At 42.2% G+C, this 21,215-nt stretch overlaps 1 protein-coding gene across 1 annotated transcript in view; it reads right to left on the reverse strand.

The window, feature by feature from the left end:
- Positions 1-869: 869 nt before the first annotated feature.
- Positions 870-21,215, reverse strand: part of LOC124253581 — a 34,103-nt gene continuing 13,757 nt past the window's right edge. Inside the window, exons 2-3 of the mRNA XM_046687388.1 lie at positions 2,093-2,406; positions 870-1,100 (exon numbers count right to left, since the gene is read on the reverse strand). Of these exons, the coding sequence (XP_046543344.1) occupies positions 870-1,100; positions 2,093-2,406 (545 nt within the window). The remainder of the gene's footprint in view (positions 1,101-2,092; positions 2,407-21,215) is intronic.

Consider the following 21,215-nt stretch of genomic DNA (forward strand, 5'->3'; position numbering starts at 1 on the left):
CCATGTTATGGGAGAACTTCTTGGCGTTGAACTGTGGTAGATGCGGCGCCTGGGCTTTAGTGGCTGTCTTGAAGGCTGCGTCCAGGTTCTGTGGAACCGCTGCGATGGGATCAATCGGGGGGAGAGTGAGCGTGTCGACATCATCTTCTCGCATAAGATAGGTGTGAGACGGATTATCGTCTTTAGATGGTGAAGCCAAGTCCAATCCATTAGCCATCCAGTAGCGTATTTCAGAGTCCGAAAAGATGATGCCGCCATCATCCTCAGTGACAGGAGTGCTGAGTAAGGGACGTTGATACTCCTCAGATGGTAATCTGGGTGGCGACCTGCGTGGAGACTGTGGAGACCTCTGTGTGGAGACTTGTGGGGCGAACTTCGTGGTGACCTTCGTGGAGACCTTCGTGGAGACCTTCGCGGGGATCTGCGTGGATCTGCGTGAAGATCGGCGTGGTGAGTGGCCTGGCAAACTGTGTCTGTAGGGTGACCTGCGGGAGACCTGCGCGGAGATGAGCGACTGTGGGTTCGCGAATGTCCTGGTGAATCCCTCGACGATCTGCGTGATGAAGATGTCTTGGATACTGTATCTGAAGTCCTGCGAAGACTTCGCGAACGCTGATCATCTGAGTCCGCATCTGGGGATTGGCGACTGGTCCCAGAAGCGAAGGCTGGTTGTCCGATCCAGAGTCGGGGATGAGCGATTCCTCCCATAACGCTTCGCGAACGTTGATCGTCCGAGTCCGAAGCAGGTGAAGACCGTGCCGTCCTTTGCGAACGCCTCCGCGGATGATGATCGTCCGAGTCCTCCGCAGGGGATGGTTGCGTCAACCTTCGCGCAGGCTGGTCCGGGAGTGTAGTTCTGCTGGCAGAAGTCACGTTGATGGCGGGCCCATCAGAGATGACGTCTGCATTGGAGCCTTAGCGAAGGCCAGGGCTGGGACCTGGGCTGGCTGTGACTTCTTTTCCAGGCCGTAACGGTGCTCCATCATCTCCATGATCTGTTGGGAGAACTGCTGCATGAAGTCGCCTGGGTTTGAAGGTCTGCGGTGGTAATGGCGCTGCCCTTTCTGCGGTGATAGCGACGGGGCCCACTGGACGGTCATCTGTTGTCAGCGTTGATACCTCGGGTTGAGTAGAGATCTGCGCTGAAGTCACCGTAGCTGAGACCGGTCTTTTCTTGCGATGAACCTCTGGGATGATGATCGGCTGATCATCATATAGTCCCTGTTCCGTCAAGGGGACAATCTCGGCCGAGAAAGTCCGGGTTGTCTGCGCTGACTTCCCTTGGTGGTGGACGATGCCCTGGGGGTGCGGAGTCTGCGCTGGGTGGTTGATGATTTCCGAGTCTTAGGCTGCGACGACGGGATGTCTGGAGTAGCAGGTCTCTTCTTGGAGATGGCGGACTTCGTCCCACGCCCCTCCTCCGAGGGAAACTCCAGCGGAACACCAGACGGTAGGGGGTCGTCAGACAGCAGTTGACTGGTGAGGGACTCAGCTGAATTATCCATGACTGGATCAACCCTTCTCGACCTATCCGCAGCACGTCTAAGGACGCAAACAATGTATTTATTAAATGCACAAGTAGTTAATTGCTTGCAATAATTGCAGCATGAGCTGAAAGAACATGGTATTGTGCAGCTAGGGCACAATTGATGAGGGTCAGCAGCAGAGAAATGTAATCTACATTTGGAACAGTTTTTCATGAACGTAAACAACGGACTACACCGTGAATAAACAGTGCTAAATACGATTAAATATTAAACCATATTGTTGAAGGATATTAGCTAAACCTCTATAATAGTATAATAAAGGTAACTAACTAAGTAATAAAAGGATATAGTACCGTAAAGGAGACACAGGCACTCTCACAACCTGCTCACTGGGCGAAGAAGGAGAGAGTGAAGCATGTGGGGAACAGTGGCGCCAGTTTCCCGCCAAAACAGCAAAGAAGGATAACTCTTGGTGAGTAGTGATTAGTGATTTTACGTATGCTTTTATTGAAGGATCTTCAATAAGGAGATACAAGTGTTCCACTATGTTCGCAAGAGGAGGAAGACAAGCAATTAAGCATGAGTCAGGATAAGGAAAAATCAACACTGATGGTGTTACTGATGCTGTTACTGTCCTGACATGTCCAGTTATTGCTATCATTTCTACTGACAGCTGTGATGTTTGTGTAGAATATCCTTGTCTGTCCAGTCACACATCCACATGAGTAGCCAGGATCACCAGTGAACTGTGCACAGGTTCTAGAGTTGACAATACATGGCCTGTATGGTGTTGCTCCTGCTCCCCGCTGGAAGCTCAGTGTTCCTTGTAGAGGGCCGCCTCCAGTCACTGTGCAGGTCAACTGGAAGCTGTCACCCAGTAGCACTGAAGATGAAGAACCTTGTAGTGACACTGTCTGACCTGAAATATACATGGACAGATGTAAGACATATATGTAACTGTACAGGTGGACTGTCACAATCCTGTACTGAGGATGAAGAACCTTGTAGTGACAGTGTCTGACCTGAAATATACATAGATAGATGTAAGACATATATGTAACTGTACAGGTGGACTGTCACAATCATGTACGGAGGATGAAGAACCTTATAGTGACAGTGTCTGACCTGAAATATACATAGATAGATATAAGACATATATGAGACTGTACAGGTAGACTGTCACAATCCTGTACTGAGAATAAAGAACCTTGTAGTGACAGTGTCTGACCTGAAATATACATAGGTAGATATAAGACATATATGTAACTGTACAGGTGGACTGTCACAATCCTGTACTGAGGATGAAGAACCTTGTAGTGACAGTGTCTGACCTGAAATATACATAGATAGATGTAAGACATATATGTAACTGTACAGGTGGACTGTCACAATCCTGTACTGAGGATGAAGAACCTTGTAGTGACAGTGTCTGACCTGAAATATACATAGATAGATGTAAGACATATATGTAACTGTACAGGTGGACTGTCACAATCCTGTACTGAGGATGTAGAACCTTGTAGTGACAGTGTCTGACCTGAAATATACATAGATAGATGTAAGACATATATGTAACTGTACAGGTGGACTGTCACAATCCTGTACAGAGCATGACGAACCTTGTAGTGACAGTGTCTGACCTGAAATATACATAGATAGATATAAGACATATATGTAACTGTACAGGTGGACTGTCACAATCCTGTACGGAGGATGAAGAACCTTGTAGTGACAGTGTCTGACCAGTCTGACCACTAGGCTAGGTAGGTTAAAGGATTGGCTCGTCCTGCCGAAGACCTGGGTTCGAATCCCCACTTGGGTACAATGTGTGAAGCCCATTTCTGCTGTCCCTGCCGTGATGTTGCTGAAATATTGCTAAAAGCAGCGTAAAACCAAACTCAGTCAGTCAGTCTGCTTCGGGGATGGTTATGGTTTTGTCTTTACAGAGTTTTTGGATGCAGTAGCTACAGCGGATAGACATCACACCCCTTTGACTCAAAGAACACAAAACATCTGTTGTAAAAGCCGACCACAAATCTGCCCTTTCAGAGCCTATAATCAACAACCCCACCCACTCTATTGACTGGCAACAGACTAGCATCTTGGCTATCAATGTTCACGATTGGCGAAAACAGAAAATACTAGAAGCCATCACCATCAGGAGATTAACCCCTGAGATTAATAGAGATCAAGGCGTATACCTCCCAAGTGCCTGGAACATCACAAAAGCTGAACCACACCCACCTCTATTGTCACTTATCATCACTCTGCTGTGTTCACATCTCCTTATGCTCATTGTTTGTGTCAACTGGCTTTACATTATCCCATTATTTTTATAACTTCTTTTTGATCTGGCCTCATTGATTGATTGCATATACATCTCTGACTTCCTGTAAATCTAATTGTCACTTAATTAGCTGTATATCTGCTGTATCCACATATTTCATCCTCATTATTTGTGTCAACTGTCTTTACCTTATCCCAATTATTACTGTTGTTATAACTGATCTTGATCTCTGTGATTGATTGTATACATCGGGCTTTCTGTAAATCGGTATATATATATAGTTTGCTTTCTACATCTGTCTTTAATCACCTGAAGAAGGGGCAAGAAGTACTCCAGAAACGTTGTGTTATACAATAAACAAGAAGTTGTCATCCATATACTCGTCTTATATAGGATCCAGAATGTCCCTTGCTAAATCCCGATCCCGTAATTGGCTTTTCAAGTATATCAAATAAATCTTTTTTCATTTCCAGAGTATCTGTTGTTTCTAGTATGTTTTCTGCCATCTCATGGTCAGTTTCAGTTTGCTCAGCGTATAATGTCTCATAAAAAAGTTTTAGTTAATTTCGTATTTCTTTTCCATCAGTTATTATACAGTTATTACTATCTATCTATCTATCTATCTAACTCTCTTCTTTGGGGGTTGACCTGACCTTGGTCAGTCCTTAACCTTGTTGGTTTGACAGTGTTTTCGACTTATGACAGTGTGGTGAATGTCAAGCTGTCGCTCAATAGCCCTGCATGACATTCCGGTGTCGTGCATTCCAATAATTTGCCATCTTCTTACTTCTGGTAGTCTCCTTCGTGCCATTGAAAAAGATACTGGTAAAATCCTTAAGAAGTTTGGGCGTTTTATACAGTTAGCTGCATTGATGTTAATAGTGCTTTTTGAGACAATTGTGGGTAGTGTGCTTCAACTGTATATTGAGATGTGTTTTGACGATTGATATAGCAAAACCCTTAAATATTGAAATACAGTTCAAATAATAGTCATTGTTAAAATTCAAGATTTATCATTAGGTAAGTCAGTAACTTAAAATATGTTGGGGGGAGGGAGGGGGGAGGTGCTTAATTAAGTTCCATGTGTATATCTTTATTTATTTGTGATTGTTTTGATCAACTCAATCTGGGCAAGGGTTCAATTGATGTAATGTCTGACAGGTGCAAAATATGCAGTCCCGAAAGTTAGATTGACAGACTATATAGCTTTATATATTCAGCCCTACCCAATAAATGCACGCTGTAAAATGTACTTTAAACGTCAACATTGCAACGAAATCAACATGTCAAATGTCCGAATTGAGGAGGGACAGAGAAAAAGCTCTCAGCGTAATGGACAATGGGCACACACATCTAAATCCGTTCAAGTTCAATGAAACATGACATAAATAGTGTGATTAAACACACCCTGCTTCAAGGCAAGCAACAAGTCTCCGATGCACAGAAAAAGTTGCTCATGCTGTTAATGTAGGAGCAGTACACATCTGTGTAAAACATAAGAACAGATATTAGTATCTCCTTTGTATATCTGTTTACCGACAATTTCTGTTTATACCGAATAAAGCAGGACAGTACCTGTTACCAGCATCATTCATTGCACGTTACCAATATCCAGATTTTTGAGTTACCGACATCCTCGCAAGATCTTAAAAATGCTTATTCTTCAACACATTTACATTAATAAGCAAATTCAGTGCATTCAATGTATTCACACCATCAAAGTTTATCAGTGTGCTAAATAATGTTGATTTTATACACGTGGAAGACCGCTAATTCGAAGGGAATATTCGCCAAGCGATCTTGTCTGCAGCCATGTTGTGATGACGGTAACGTGTGTTACCAGCATCACCTTAGGTACAGTGATATATGTAATTGTACAGGTGGACTGTGACAATATTGTACTGAGGATGAAGAAACTTGTAGTGTAAGTGTCTGACCTGAAATATACATAGATAGATATAAGACATATATCAGCGTTGCAAACTCCCGCCTGCCCGACCGTCCGGGACGGTCTGTTTTGCGACCAGACGGTCATTTTTAAAAAGTTGCACGGCCGATGGTCTGGTTGTTGAATCAGCGTAATTTTGTAATGTATATAATGACTAAAAACATTTAAAAACGTGTTATTGTGACAATAACCTGATATTAAACAGTTCCCTCCTCCTATTTACCTCCTTTATATATTATCTTAATCCTGAAAATTCTGGACTGGTAACTTTCCAGCCGGTCTGGTAACTTTTGTATAATATAGCAGTCGACATGCCAACCAGATAGATACTAAGGCTGTTAAGTTCACAAAACTGAGATTTAAGGGAATCGAGAGAATGCTCTGCCCAGGAAAACTGTCAGAAAACACAAAGTTAGGACATTTCAGTCAGGTTGGCCGAATACTCATCGGTTATGGCTGACTTATGACAGGGAAGGTGATTTAATATTTTGTAAACTGTGTACTGAAAATGGTAAAGAAAATGGTATGACACAAGATGCTAAATGCAGAACTTCTAAAAATAAAACTTGGACCAGACATCTCATCATAATGATAATAAACTGTCCATTCAGGCTCCAAAACTTTGTGATGATTTCCAGGTTGCAACTGCACATTTTTTGTTAATTTGAAAACGTAGACATTGAAATTTTCAAGGAAGGTAAAATCAACTATGATTCTCCAAACAGTGCCAGTGATCTGTAACATCTGTGCTAGATGTGATAGGGTATGAACTACAAGTTAAAATGGAAGAGTCTCCATTTGTTACGATTTAGGTACTACCAGCTCATTTCTGTGAAATATCCCAGACCGGTCAGACTCACCTGTGCAACCTATAGTAACAATAAACCAGTTTGAATAATATTTGTGGCATTAATTTTTGTTAGGGACTCATAAAAGTTCTGAGGGACTCATAGTTATTCAGCTCAGTGAGTCCCGGGACTCAGGCAGTTGAATTTGTAGATTTATCACTGATATTAGTGTAGTTGCAGTAGAGGGTAGGTAGGATTTAGTGCTATTTTAAGAGGGTGGTTTATTGACCTTGTTTTGTTTCAGTCCTGACATTTTTACCACTGGCAGATGAATTAGACTTCAAATGTTATCATAATAATTAAATAAAATCTAACAATATCCCAGATAGCATTCCGACATTGGCCCAACGTTGGCAATGGTTGGCAAAGTCACTGTCAGATTATTACGTTGGCCCAACGTCGGGTAGCATCGCAGAAATTTTATTCAAGGAACGTTACTCCAAAGTGTTAGCTTTTCCCAGAGGGCACTCTGATTCTTTGAGCAGACAACGCAACCTGATCACAAGCTGGGCCATCGGAGTAGAGGTTTCCTTGAATATATAGCGGTAAGTGTTTCATTATGTGTTTTCATTATGTTCAACTCTATTGCCCACCGAAAAACAGTCATGGTTCATTCAGAAATACCAACATGAATGATTATTTACTTGATATTGAAAACACAGGTCATGACTGTGAAGGACCACCACTCGGCTCTCGGCTAACGAAATTCATGACCGAAGCCCGACAGGTACATTTGATCACACTGGTGGCTTTCAAACTGTAGGTTCCAGCATCCAAAGAAAACCGAGCTTGTTACTAATGTTAGTATCATTTAGTTGATTTTGATCAAGAGAGCGTGTAAGTTCAAAGTCCAAAGTCGGCAAGTGACCCTTGCTGTACTACGAGTAAATATGTTGTAGTGTGGATCTAACTTTTAAGTTCTACAGTCAGATCAACGGCCATCCATACACCTACATGACCACCAAATGATCCCAATAGCGGTTTTTGCTTTTTGAAAATTGGTTCTTTTTACTGTTAAAAGAACCCCACCCAAACTGCATTTTAATTTTCGTCTTCATTATTGATTGTGGCGTCTTCATTATTGATTGTGGCAACAGTTAAAAAACCCTATTTAAAACGAGGCTTTCTAAAACTCTTAAGCAATCCATGTTCTGTAAATATATACAGCAGTCAGCGATCTAATCGATGTGCGGAGCTTCACTGCTGTAAGCGAATCATGAATTCAGTTGTCGATCATCAAGGAGTGGATGAGTTTGTTTGGGTTTGTTTTTTTCAATTTATAACTACCACTGTGAGTAACGTTACAATTAGATTGAATTAATTAAACTACAGATCCATGCCAGTTATATTCGGACACTTGACATAATTTCCACAGACTTACATAATAATTTAATGCAGCATAAATAATCAGAGCTCCAGGTAAGCTTTAGGCCATGTGGGTATGATACCCATACTTGTGAAACTAAGTGGGTATTTCCAATTTCAAGTTGGTATCTATACTTTTTGATACCCACCATATTTTTAAAATCCGGGTATTTATTTCAAATATCAAGTTTATGAGGTGCAACATTTTTTCATTCAATAATAGAGATAATACAAGATCCTCTAGGTTAAAGATGAATAACAAATAATGCTTAATTATATCTATAATAGCTAATACAGCTTTATCCACTCGTGCTGTAAGAAATATTATGTGCCTTAGGCTACATCTGTTTTGGTGCCACGAACAGCTAATGTTACAAGTTCATTAAGATATCACCGTCAATTGAATCTGATTGTGAAACACAGCACTTGCCTTATAATTCATCTAGAAGTCCTCTAATGAAATAGTTTTCTGTTTGTAGCTTAAAAAACTAGATATTTTATTTTGAGTGTGTTTAAGCTTTCGACCACGCTTGCTGGACAACATCAATTGTTTACATTACATGTAGAAAGACAACAGCTATTTGACTGGTCGTTATTTATAGATGGGCCAATCAGTGAAGGTATGACTGGTATACTGTCTGTGTTGAGCATCTTAAATGCGTTTTCAATTATTCAAGATTCTTTTAATTGCGAAAATTTGGAGACGGAAAAAGTTCAGGTTTGTTTCGATTGGCTTGAATTGATACGATATGCAACATGATTTTGATGTATTGGGTAAATACACATTGTTATTTTGACATGGCGTAAACGTAAATATTTAGTGTTTTTTCATACGCTGGCATTTAGTTTTCTTGCATATTTAAACTTTTCTACAGCGTATTATATGCAAATACCCAGCTTATCTGGAGCTCTGACTAATTTTCATGAATTTAATTCTCATAAGATCCAAGTCAAATTTTGCACATTTATGAGGTATCATCTTACCTACAATCACATAAATTCTCTTTAATTTCCTGCTGCTTCTTGATCAAATTTAACTCCTTTAAGATGGCAGCTTATGGGATTGTGCATTGTGAAACCATACTTATGTTGATAAATGTGATGTCATTAGTCAAATAGTGGTCGGAAAATTGAGCTGAAATTATGTGCGCAGAGCAGAAATGATTTCACATTTACCTGTCGAATTTTACAAAGATCCAGCCTAAACTCACTTCATGAAAATTATATATGCTAAACTGAAATAACATGTAAATCTATGGAAATTACGTCAAGTGTCCGAATATAACCGGCACGAGGCTATAGGATCAAAGTCGCTATGCAATCATGTCCAGTTGTGAAAACCATATAGTTAATATAGGTAAAGTGAGCCCACTAATTAATTGCTTGCGTAGTCTAAAATACAGGTTAAATCGAAGAGCGCTTGAAATTATGTACAAATCATTACCCATATTTGACTACTGCGATAACAGTTGGGATAATTGTAACAAAGAACAAGTAAAAATGCTAGCAAACCTACACTCGGATGCTCTTCGAACAATATGTGGAGCAGTACGAGGAACTAGTCACGAAAAGCTTTACAGGGAAACGGGTTATTGCTCATTGTCTGACTGACGACATTATCATAAATTATGTATATATTACAAAATGGTCAATGGGCTGACTCCTAAATACCTATCATTATGGGTCCCACCTAGCATCTCCAGCATAACAGGATACAACCTTCGTAACTCCAACGACTTTCAGACAAATGCAGGGCGCTTATCCCAGTATAACCGATCTTTCCTGCCTTCTGTTGTTAAAGCATGGAATGCACTTGATATCAATATCAGAAATGTAGATTCCCTATCTAGGTTTAAACAATTGATTTCCACAAACATTCAGATTTCTTCAAATTTTATATACATTGCTAGTTATGGCCAGCGACAATACCAAGTGATCCTATCCAGAATTAGGCTAGGTTGTAGTGATTTAAAAGCACACTTATTTGACAGATTCCTGATTGATGATCCCACTTGTTCATGTGGCCACAACAGAGAAGATGCTATCCATTTTTTTCTGTCATGTCCCCGCTATGCCCAGTTTAGACTCGACAAATACTTTGTCCTTAACCACCTCAGCATATATACCATACTTCACGGCAATGACGATTTATCTCCTCTAGACAATGAAAACCTTATAAAATCCGTACAGAATTACATAACTGAAACTAACCGCTTTACGGAATTCAAGTAACAACCTATAAACATAAAATGCACTTGGTATCTTGTTCTTTATTTTTTTTTCTTTATTTTTATTTTGTTTTGATTTATTCATTAATGTCCTAATGTCTGCTCCATAGAATTAAGTCAAGATAATAACGAATTACATGCGGAGAAGCATTGACATAGGCCATATGGCCTGTTTGCTAATCCTATTTCCATTTTGTTATGTCGTGTATTATGAAAAATGTAAACATTAATGGAAATAAAACACTGTTTAAATCATAGTTGACTGCATTGTTTTTTTCTACATTTCCTAATATCATTTAAGATATCATATTTTTATGATTTCCCCAACATCTAAATCATTACAAAACATGTATATTTGCATTTATTCTATATTTGAATAAAAGTTTTAATTGAATGCAAGATACGATAGAAAGGTAAATTTACTGCTTTACAGTAATCACCCCATCTACTTAAACTGACACCAGTGACATCATACTGTTAAAAAATGGGGTTAATCTATATTGGTTAAATCAAGAATGTGATTGTGGTTTCTGTGCAGGTGATGTTTACAGTTACGGTTTGTGGCAGCATATTCACTTGAAGTATAGAACATACATGAGTGGTGATTCCAACCCAAACTAAAGGTATGCACGATGCAGAATGAAAATATCTAAATAATAAAAACTTGATTTTAAACATTGATTTATTCAATTCAGTTAAGTACTTTTCTCCTGTTATTCAGTGACACCTGACATCCATTGATGTTTTAATGTTGCCAATGTTTGTTTATATAAAAAAATAGAGGTCGTGTCAGGTCATTAGATGTTTGTCCTTGTTTTATTCAGATGCCAAGGCACAAGGATAAACCTTGGATACAGATGGAGATCACCTGTGATTATTTATTTCCACCTCTCCATTTGATGACTGAAAATATAAGGATACCCTGCCACTTAGTCCAAGTTCTGACTTGTAATTTAAGAAATAAATCAAGGTCATCTAAACGCTGATAAAAATGCTGATTTTGATGTAAAAATTTGATTTCATAGTAATGTTGACTTTATAAAAATGGTAACGTAAATGGATGTAGAATTTGATTTAAGAAATAGTTTGACCTTGAATTTGGAGAGAAGCCTCATACAATGGCATTGTTTTGAAAGTAAGGCTAACTAAGTACATGGGGAGTCTTGGGGGAGAGTAGTGAGCTTGCGTGCTTTCAAGTTTACACAGATTCCCGAACGTTGGTTGGTTGAAAGAGCGGTCATGTGATCTAAATTTCAAGGTTCATTACTCTTGAACCCCTCTAATCGTTCATACTTGTGTAAACACCGTTCATACGTGTGTGAATGTTTTTCGCTTCGGTTTCAAGGACCCCCAATAATTGGTGATACCAATATGTCGCGAACGAATCTGTTTCAAGTCACCCCAAGTTTGGCAATGTCACTACCAAACGGATTGCCGAACATTGTTCCTTTTCACAGGAGTTTAATGTCTCGCAGTTTGCGGGTTCATCCGGCGTTTTCTGCCCGAGGTCTGCTTAACAACTGCTCAATAAATTTCACAATAAACAATCACAAATAAATAGAATACAACAAGATCTGTTTCCTATTAAGCCACGCCGCTACAACCGAAGTAGGTCAGTGTATTATTACAGCGGTCAAACAAGGTATTTACAAGTGAAAAGGTACAATGCCAGTTTGTTAAAATGGTATTGTTATTGCTTCTGATATTTGTTTCTGTTTGATACTGTTATTGATTATACTTATTAAAGCAGTTTCAAACCTCATAACGAATTTGTTGTTATATTTTAAAGATCGAATACTTTGAGAACTATTTCTTCAAGGGTTGGGATACATGTGTAAAAAAATGGCTGTGTATACAAACATCGCTGCAATACGCGACGTTCTTGAACCGAATGGCATTACAACATTTTACAGGTATTAAAACACACTAAACAATGATCATCTACAAATGGGTGGAAAGCGTATGTGTAAACTTCAAAGTGCGAATTATAAGAATTGAATGTCAGTTTGTGTGTTTGCACTGAAAAATGAACGATGTCAAAGCGTTGTTCAAACTCTCGCGTGATCTCACTCGTAAACTCGCTCGTTCACACGAGTTTGAACACCGCTTTGACATCGTTCATTTTTCAGTGCAAACACACAAACTGACATTCAATTCTTAATTATTTTGATAACAAATGAAAACATTTTAAGTTTAACCATCTGCCAGTGGTAAAAAATGTTTGGACTGAAATAACGAAGTCAATGTACGTCTTTATATTTGTCTTATAATCCTAATTAGTTTATTATCATATTTGTATGCATTTTGAAACTTAATAAAATGCACACGATCTGCTTGTATTTAGTGAATTTATAACATGATTGTAATATCTAGACATTTTATAGATTGCCAACGTGTATCATATTTCACACACACAAGCCCTGAGTGCGACCTAGTGTATGTCGTCTGTCTCATTACACATCACGGCAAAAAAAATGATTCTGTCGAATGCCATAAGAAATAAATAAAAACAAAATGCAAATATTACAATTGAAACAAACTAAAGTTATAGCAACAATATCAGGCTATTACCTTGTTCAGGGAATGTATCCATCAATATCCACATAAAGGAATGAGATGCCATTCATCTGCATCTGACAAAAGCAATTAATCAATCAGTGTGTTATCAGTTAATCCTTTGATCGATGTTTGTAACTCAGCTGATAATTCCTCTTACTGCACTTCCGTGCCCATATTACATAAGATGTAATACATTTGCCACATCAGACCTCAATTTATAATGAGTATTTACTCCAGACACAAGAAATGCCAAATGGGAACCTGTGTCGGGTAATCTGAGCAGTGTTATCACTAATTATACCTGTTAAAAATTCATTAACTGACCATCAATTTAATGATGACAAATAACATGTGTAGGTTTACCACCAAACAAGGGTTACAGCAAGAGAGTAGTAATCGCTGTATTGCATGCAAGTTTGATTGCCTGAAAAAAAAAAAAACTAATGGGCAGACACTGTTTTGAGGCATTCAAACGGAACTTCATTGTTACATAAGAAACATATATAAGCATTTGCTGTGTACTCAGTTAAAAACTGTATATACCTATGTACCTAAGTAAAATTTCAGATTTATTTTGCAATGGCAAAGTGGGGTTGTTTAGTTTATGGATTCAAATATATCAAATGTTTGTTTTTGGTTTCATAGCATACGTAACAGACATCATATTTTTACATGATTAAATATTGAGGTAAAAAACACAGAAATAGGATCAAATTGGATCAGTCACTATACCATCCAAACATTTGAAAATCTGAAAAAGCCTACACTGCTGGGATACTTGATTACAATCAGACAAGAACTACCGGGGATATTTTCAATTTCAAATAACGGCATCTGATGGGCATCCACCTTTACTAATGTCCCACTGATTAGGTTGAAGAAATTCTGCCAGGGTGGACAGTAGCCCAGTCTCCGTGTCCGTCATGGTTACGGGAGCAGAGGCTGAGCAGTTTGCAGCTAGGTATCACAATGAAACTGTTGGCTGGAAACAATAATCTCTCTGGATCAGTGGCCCTTTAATTGTACTGTGTGGGAGAAAAACGTTTTCTTTTAGCCAGCCCTAATAATTACCTTTATGCAGTAATCTTGTGATATGCTAATAGTATTGATATTGTAATGTGCTCTAATACTTGATGTGCCGATGTGGGACTGACGTGATGCATTAGGGCACATTTTAGGTATTTTGTTGTTGTTTTTTTGGTTTTTTATTGGTTCCCAGGATTACAATGTCATGATATATAGAACAGTGATGTACAGACAGATGGATGATGTACAGGTATCAATATCATGTTAATACACATTTATAAGTCAATAAAAGAGAAATATGACCTCAGGTAAATTGGATACATTTTAAATTCATCAAAGTACTGGGAAGAGAAGACCCCATTTATGATTGAAATCTTCTATTTTATTATTTCTTTTGCATATATGGTTTTCCACAAAGAACATTTCTTTCAAAGTTTTTATAAATAGAGTTATGTTTGGATACATATTTTTTATACTGCATACGTAAATGTGTCTTTTTGCTGCAATGATGATGTGATGTGATGTAATAATATATTATGATGTAGAGTACCAAACCAAACCATATGTTTTGATAATAGCAATGGATGAGGGTATAAATTGTTAAGCCAAATTTGTAGGCTTTTCCAAAAACTTTGTGTCTCCTGACATTCCCAGTACATATGACAAACACTCTCATTTAGATCATTGCAGAAACAACATAGACTGCTATCAACCTTTTTCATTTTAAGCAATTCTCTTTTTATATAAATAACCAGTAGTAGGGGGAATGGGGGTACGAAATCACTTTCAACAAAAGCCTCTGCAAAGCCTTATTTCACAAATAAGGCTTTGGTCGGACCCTTGATCCAGCTACCATTACCCCTACTGCTTTCCCGATCTTATAAAAAGTTTGAGACGCCAGCGGGATATGAACTCCACATGTATACCTCACAGCCGCACCACTCAACCGGGGACATGGCTGAGCTACCGGGGACATGGCTGAAGTATGTTGGTTTAACGGGTCTATCCTGGGATTGCATCATCGCTCCACGTGCCGCTATGTCACGTTGACCTCGATGAAACAGTTTAATGTGAATCGCCTATGATCTCTTTGGTGTTTGTAATAAAGGCTTGCCGGGCTTTTTGTATCCCCTGTTCTATGTACTTTTTTTTCTCGTCCTCGCTGATAGCAGACTTACGTGACTTGGATTGAATCTCTTGTTTCATTTTGTTATATTTTGTGAGTTCAGAGAGGATTGAACGAAACTCCTCCTCTGAGATCTTACTGTCAGTGAGTGCTGTGGAAATACGCTCACTTACTGTGTTAAGCTTTGCTTCGGCCAGAACTCTGATCTCGTCGTGTTTCAACGCCTTACGATGCAGTCTGCATGATGCAAACTTAAGCACCAACCCTAACACCCCTGTCACCCCAGCTGTTATTTCAATACCTAGCACTATAGGTGCAGCCACGATGGTAGCTAACAACCCAACACCTGCCGCCCCTAGTCCCATGCTGGTTGCCATAAGGGCAGTATCAGTCCCGTCCACGGCATTGAAAGCTCTATGGTACTTCTTATAGAGTGCTTTCCGCGTATCGCGGTCTTGTTCTAGCTGGCATTTTACATCACATAACTGTCTCAAGCGGAACCCGTCTACGGTTTCCAGGGTCTTCGCTACTTCCTCTACGACTGGGTACAGCCCCATTCTGTGTGCCTATTATATATCTCATAAGATATATTTTAATTGGGCTTCAGTTAACAGCCGATCAACGTACTTGAGGCTGATAAGGTGTAGATTCTCATATAGGAGAATAGTTGAGAATTTAATAGGTAACTCTGCATCCACACGATCCCCATAGGAGGGGCTTATTGAGGGGGTTATAGAACCCGTTGAGGGGTCCGGTTGTATGATGATACGGTAACGTTGATCATTGTTCCGGGGACTCCAGTGTACTGTCACCCCGGGTAAGAGTTGGTGTTCTTTACTAACAGAATGTCCCAGGATAAAGACTTCTATGATGAGTGTGGAGCCTGGTATCATAACCGGAATATCCAATCGGTGCGTGTAGCAGTCATACCTTAACTCACCCCCGAGGAATGTCTGTAACATATTGGGTAAAACCGGTCTTAGCATAATCCTTGTATTAGGCCCCGGAACGAAACACGCGGGCAAGGTACCGCTATTCTTAATTTCAGAGATACGACTATATTCCTTAAATGAGATATAAGGTGAGGTGAGGGTTAAGCTGATCAACCATTCAGGCTCTTTAAAATCTGATAATGACACCCGCCTATACACGTTGTCTTTGAAGTGCAGGATGTATAAGGTGTCTTCCTCACCAGGTTGATCGAATCCCTCTGTGTCCCCTAGGTCGTTTAGCATAGCGTTGGGGTGATGCCTAGTCATTGCTATAATACTATTACGATATAATTTCCAACTGGTTTTCTGATAATAGTTCAGGGGTGAACTTCACCCCCATGAAGTGTATGTTGTCGGGTAGGAAGATCTTGGTTAGTGATATCGTGTTTTCCATGACCACTGTGACTCCCTGCAGACTGGTTTTGGAGTCGACACCCACCCGCACGTAAACGTTGCAAACGTGATACTGGTGTTGTTTCCCCCATCGGAGTTTGACCCCCTTCACGATCTCGACATCATCCCGCGATGGTTCCCCTAGGTAGACTTGGATGACCAGTGTTGAGTTCGCCTGTAGACTCTCCAGGATCTTGACCACGCCTTCGAATTCAGACACCAACTGCAATACCACGTTTTGCATGCCCGGTTTACTCGATAGCATATGGGCTGCCATACTGGCGACTGGGCTGATGACTACGCTACGTCTCTGAGCCGGGACATAAGCCACGAGCAGGGTTCCGTTGTTCACGACTTTGTTTAGGTAGTTGTCTTTGTTATCCGTGAACACGTAGGGGGAGCCGAGCTTAATATTGAGAAACCAGTCGCCTTTAGCGGGTAACAACACCCACTTGTCATCGTCGGTGAAGACGAGGGAATACTGCTTATTTTTGGCGATGACTGTCACGTTGCTCTCAACATCATCTAAGTCGAACAGTTTGCCCCCGAACGATGGGTATATTATCCATTTATCATCCCCTGTGGTGACTAGGGTGTACCGAGTGTTGACTGTCGCTCTTGTGGTATCTACTATATCACTTAGATTGTTAGTACCACCGATGGAGGGGACTTCAACGCGTTTGTAAATGTTGTTTTTCAGTTGCAAAGCGTACAATTTACCATCTACTCCGGGGTCGTCGAATCCGCGTGTGTCCCCGAGGTCGGAGATCCCCGCATTGATGCATTTTTTCAACTTCATTCCAGGGCCTTGTGCGCTGGTCATTTTATGTGCAGTGTTATGCTGAGGTATCCTATATTCACGGGATTATGATTTATATCTAACACCGATATTATCAGCTCAGGTATGTTGCCCTGAGTCAACCTCTTATACTGCCGCAGTGAAAACGACTCGGTTCTGCTGTCGTTGTATTTCTCCGTTTTCACCGGTACGGCTCTCAGTATAGTGGAAGGGTGACCTCCTTGAATGTTGTCCGTTGTGCTCACCTGGTTGAGATGAATGCACAGCTCTCGGCACGGAACTAGGTCGGGTAACTTCGTGCCTGTGACGGTAGTTGTTGGTTTTATGTCGTCAGGTGACATACTGAGTGTCCTCGCCAATGGTCGACCGAGTCTCAAGGAGTTTCTTCCGTTGTTGATTAACACCACTGTGCCGTTTGAGTCGTTCATCTTGAGTTCGGCTCCCAGGGGTTTGAAGACCTCGTCGCTTAGAGAGCACACGCTGTAGTAGCCGTGAGTTATCTGGTTACGGGCGCCACTGACGAACAGCTTATTGTTGCTGGCGTTGATGTTAGTCCATCGCGGTAGGTAGGTGATATCGCACAGTGCTACTTCGAGTTGACCCGACGTGTTATCAATCGCGTGTGTCAGCTGAACAGCCTCACCGCTCGTTATTCCTGGAAGTGTTATGTACATGTTAGAGTATATAAACTCATTATATAATAGTTTTAAAATGTACTCCCCTGGTGTGTTTTACCCTAAACTGGACATAGATTTCCCCCACATGAAGATCGTGGTCACTGATGGGATGTATTTCGATGCCCAGTTCATAGATGTGTTCGACCAGTATAAGTTTTCGGTGACTTACGCTAAGGTAGTTCACGCTTGGTTCAACAAACCGATGCAGTTCTGGCAGAATCAACTCAACTTCGCCGTGTGGTGCGCTACAACGGGGTGTGGTGTGACATTGACCGACACTCAGCGTGGACCGCTGAGTCAGTCTGTGTTCACGTTTCACGTGTACTACCAGGTCAGACGTATCCTCAAAGAGATCAGCGCCCCGCTCCCACAGGAAAAGGCATGGAACCGAGTAAACAACAAGTACGATAGACGGGCCTCTGACGTATTTTGCAACGAATTCGAACTAAACACGAAGACGGATTGGCGTCTGCCGGGCCCGAACCACGGGTTGGGTATCCCCATCGTTCACAATATGCCCCTAGTGGATGCCAGCGAGAAGATGAAAGAATGGGGATACAAGTCGTATCATCACCTCACAAATGAACGCGAGTGGGATGACCGTTACATGGCTTTTCGACAACAGCAAGGATTACCGAGTCTGGAGGTTCGAGCAGGGGCAGCGGATGACTGGAAGAAGTTCATGTTGGACACGTCGAGAGGGTTCACTTCGTGCGGTTTAATCAGGTTGAACGACTCGATTCGAGCGTACGTGTGGGGCTGTTGGGTGCGCCAGGCGCATAAGCAGCGTTCCAACATCCTCGGTAAGGGGACTGCTTACGACGCTCAGAAACAGTTCGTTGTTAACGTTGAGGATGCTATCAATGCTCCAGTTGATCTCCCGAGTGCCATCAAACGCTACCAAGACGTGTTGGAATACGCCAGGTCGAAAGTCGACTACGTCTTCGACGTGGGGCTGTACATGGCTCCGAGCGATATGCAACTGAGAGTAAAAAAAGTGGTGGGCTACAACAACGAAATAGTCATAGCCACGGTGGGTCAAAAGTTGGGCGTCAACCCCGATGTTAACAGCCCCCATGTCCCACCACCCACGACCGGTGAAACGGGTATAGTGGCGCCACCCCCGGAGCCTAGGGTTCAACCAACACCCCCTGTGGGGTCACACACACCAGTACACGTTCAGTAGCACATCGATCGTAAAACGGCCCTGGTGGTTGGCGGGGTAGCGGTCGGTTTGGGGCTCATTTGGTTAAAAATTCCTTAGCCGCTACGTACACCAAACCAGCCACGGTGACGATGGCTGCCCACAGGTTTTGACTGAGCCACGTGGCAGTTTTAGCCAGAGAGCTCAGCAGCCACGAGACGATGCTACCCAGGATGCCGGGTAGGGCTTCGGCGGCCTTACCAGCCAGTTTAGCCAGGGCCTCCCCTAGGGATTTCAGGTGTTTTTTTACCCAGTCTTTGACACCCCCACCACTTGGTGGTGTACCACTGCCGCCGGCAGGCGTGGGGGTACCCCCACTCAATGACACCACCAGGGTAGATATGATGAAGCCCAATGCAGTCAAAATGCTGGCGATGGTGATGCCTTGCTCTCGGAAGAGGATTCGGATCCTGTCAGCTAGCGTGGTGTCCTCATTTAGGACTCGATCGATGGTTTCCCGTACACGACTGATCTGGGATCGGAGGGCTTCCCGGTTCGAGGAAGCGGATTCCAACCGAGTCCGTCTCTCGTCTTCCAAGTTTTTTTATTCTCTCCTCGATACGACATTTCATATCATCGTCTTCAGTTTCGGTGAGTTTTATTTTCTCGCGAGCGATGCGCTCGTCAACTTCGTTCAGTTTCCCCATGTTGTTAACGAGTTCTCCGCGTACATGTTTCAAGGCTTCGTCTAGGCCTCGCAGTTCCCTCAGGGGAAATTCGAGCCCCGGCAAGGGTTTGTCATGGTACGTGGTCAATATTTTCTCGATACTGTCTGATGTTTCTTTAGCATCCCCAGTATTGGCCCTGGCTGCTTGCAGATCTTGGACGACCTTCGGGGGAAGCTTAGATCTTGCACCACCGTAATCTATGAAGCCTAGTTCCGCACGGATCAGTTGAGAAAGCATATGGTCCTTTCCCGTCTTTTTTCATGATATCAACCCACGGGTAAGCCTTCAATTGCAGCGTGCCCTTCTTATCGACGGTAAACTTGGCATAGTCTCGACAGCTTGATGTTGTCTCTATTTTCAACTGCGTCGTAATAATCGTCGACGGCTGGCTGTACAAGTTCAGCACTTAAGGGGTTGTTCGTGAATGTGGTGTCATCCTGGGCACTATCATCCCACATATCCTCCATAGGGATGTACTCAGCCATTATTTAGTATTAAAACTTATATATTTCATTTATATAACAATGTATGGTAGAAAACTAGATCCTTTCAGAAGATCAAGAGAGCCTCTAGGCGTCAGAGCCGTGCGCCAGTCAGTGACCATCACCAACAATCCCAGCAAGATAGACCAGAATCAAACGCTGCTGGTTAGATTTCCAAACCTTGGTGAGAATGACCTCATTGTACCAGGCACGGTTCGACTGGCGTTCAACCTCACGCTGACCTCCGACAACGACAAACGCGAGCTAGTGCGGAACGTAGGTCGAGCCATCATCAAGAAAACCACCATCAAGATCAGTGGTAACGAGGTGCTGAGCATCGACGACAGCGACGTGTTTCACTGCTACGGGGACCTCTGGAAAAGCGAGGGAGAACGCGTCAATGACGTGTACCAGGGCATCAACAAATCGACCCGGTTGCGCATGGGATACGGCTTCACGCAAGACCAGCTAGACAAGATATCGGACGGTGACAAGGCCATCGCCCAAGCGTACGGGAACAGGTTCTGCGTGCCGCTCGACTTCGAGTTGCTCACGGAACACGCGCCGTTTTACCAGGCCGCACTGGGTGATAGGCTTGAATACGAGCTCACGTTTAACGACTACAGCAAAGTAGTGCGTACGCCGAACGGCGATGAGGCCAGTTACACCATCGACAACATCTCTCTGGAGTTCGACATGGTCACTAGCCCGGAGCTGGCCAGGCAGGTTCGAAGCCAGTACTCGGGGAAGGTGGCCATCCTGTACGACCGCATACTGAGGCATAGATCAGTCGTGCGGGATAAGAGCGACACTGTGTGGAATATCAACCTGAACGCGTGCGCGTAGCGATCGATGAAAGGCATCCTGGTCGTCCCAGTGGAGGATTACGAGCCGTTCCGTAGGGACAGCGAGAAGTTTTTCAACCCCGAGATTGAAAAGGTGGAAGTGACCATCCAGGGCGTGCCCAACCAGCTGTTCAGTCATGGTATGAGGGCATACCAGCAGTGGGATGAGATAAAAAAGCTACCGGCCATCAAACAACACCCATACATAACCAAAGACCTGGACCTATCCTCCGTGCATATCGGTGAATACTTGACCAACAAGTACGCGCTGTGGTTGGACA

This window comes from Haliotis rubra, unplaced genomic scaffold, assembly GCF_003918875.1.
Source record: "Haliotis rubra isolate DU_JTF1 unplaced genomic scaffold, ASM391887v1 Scf545, whole genome shotgun sequence".
Lineage (NCBI taxonomy): Eukaryota > Metazoa > Mollusca > Gastropoda > Lepetellida > Haliotidae > Haliotis > Haliotis rubra.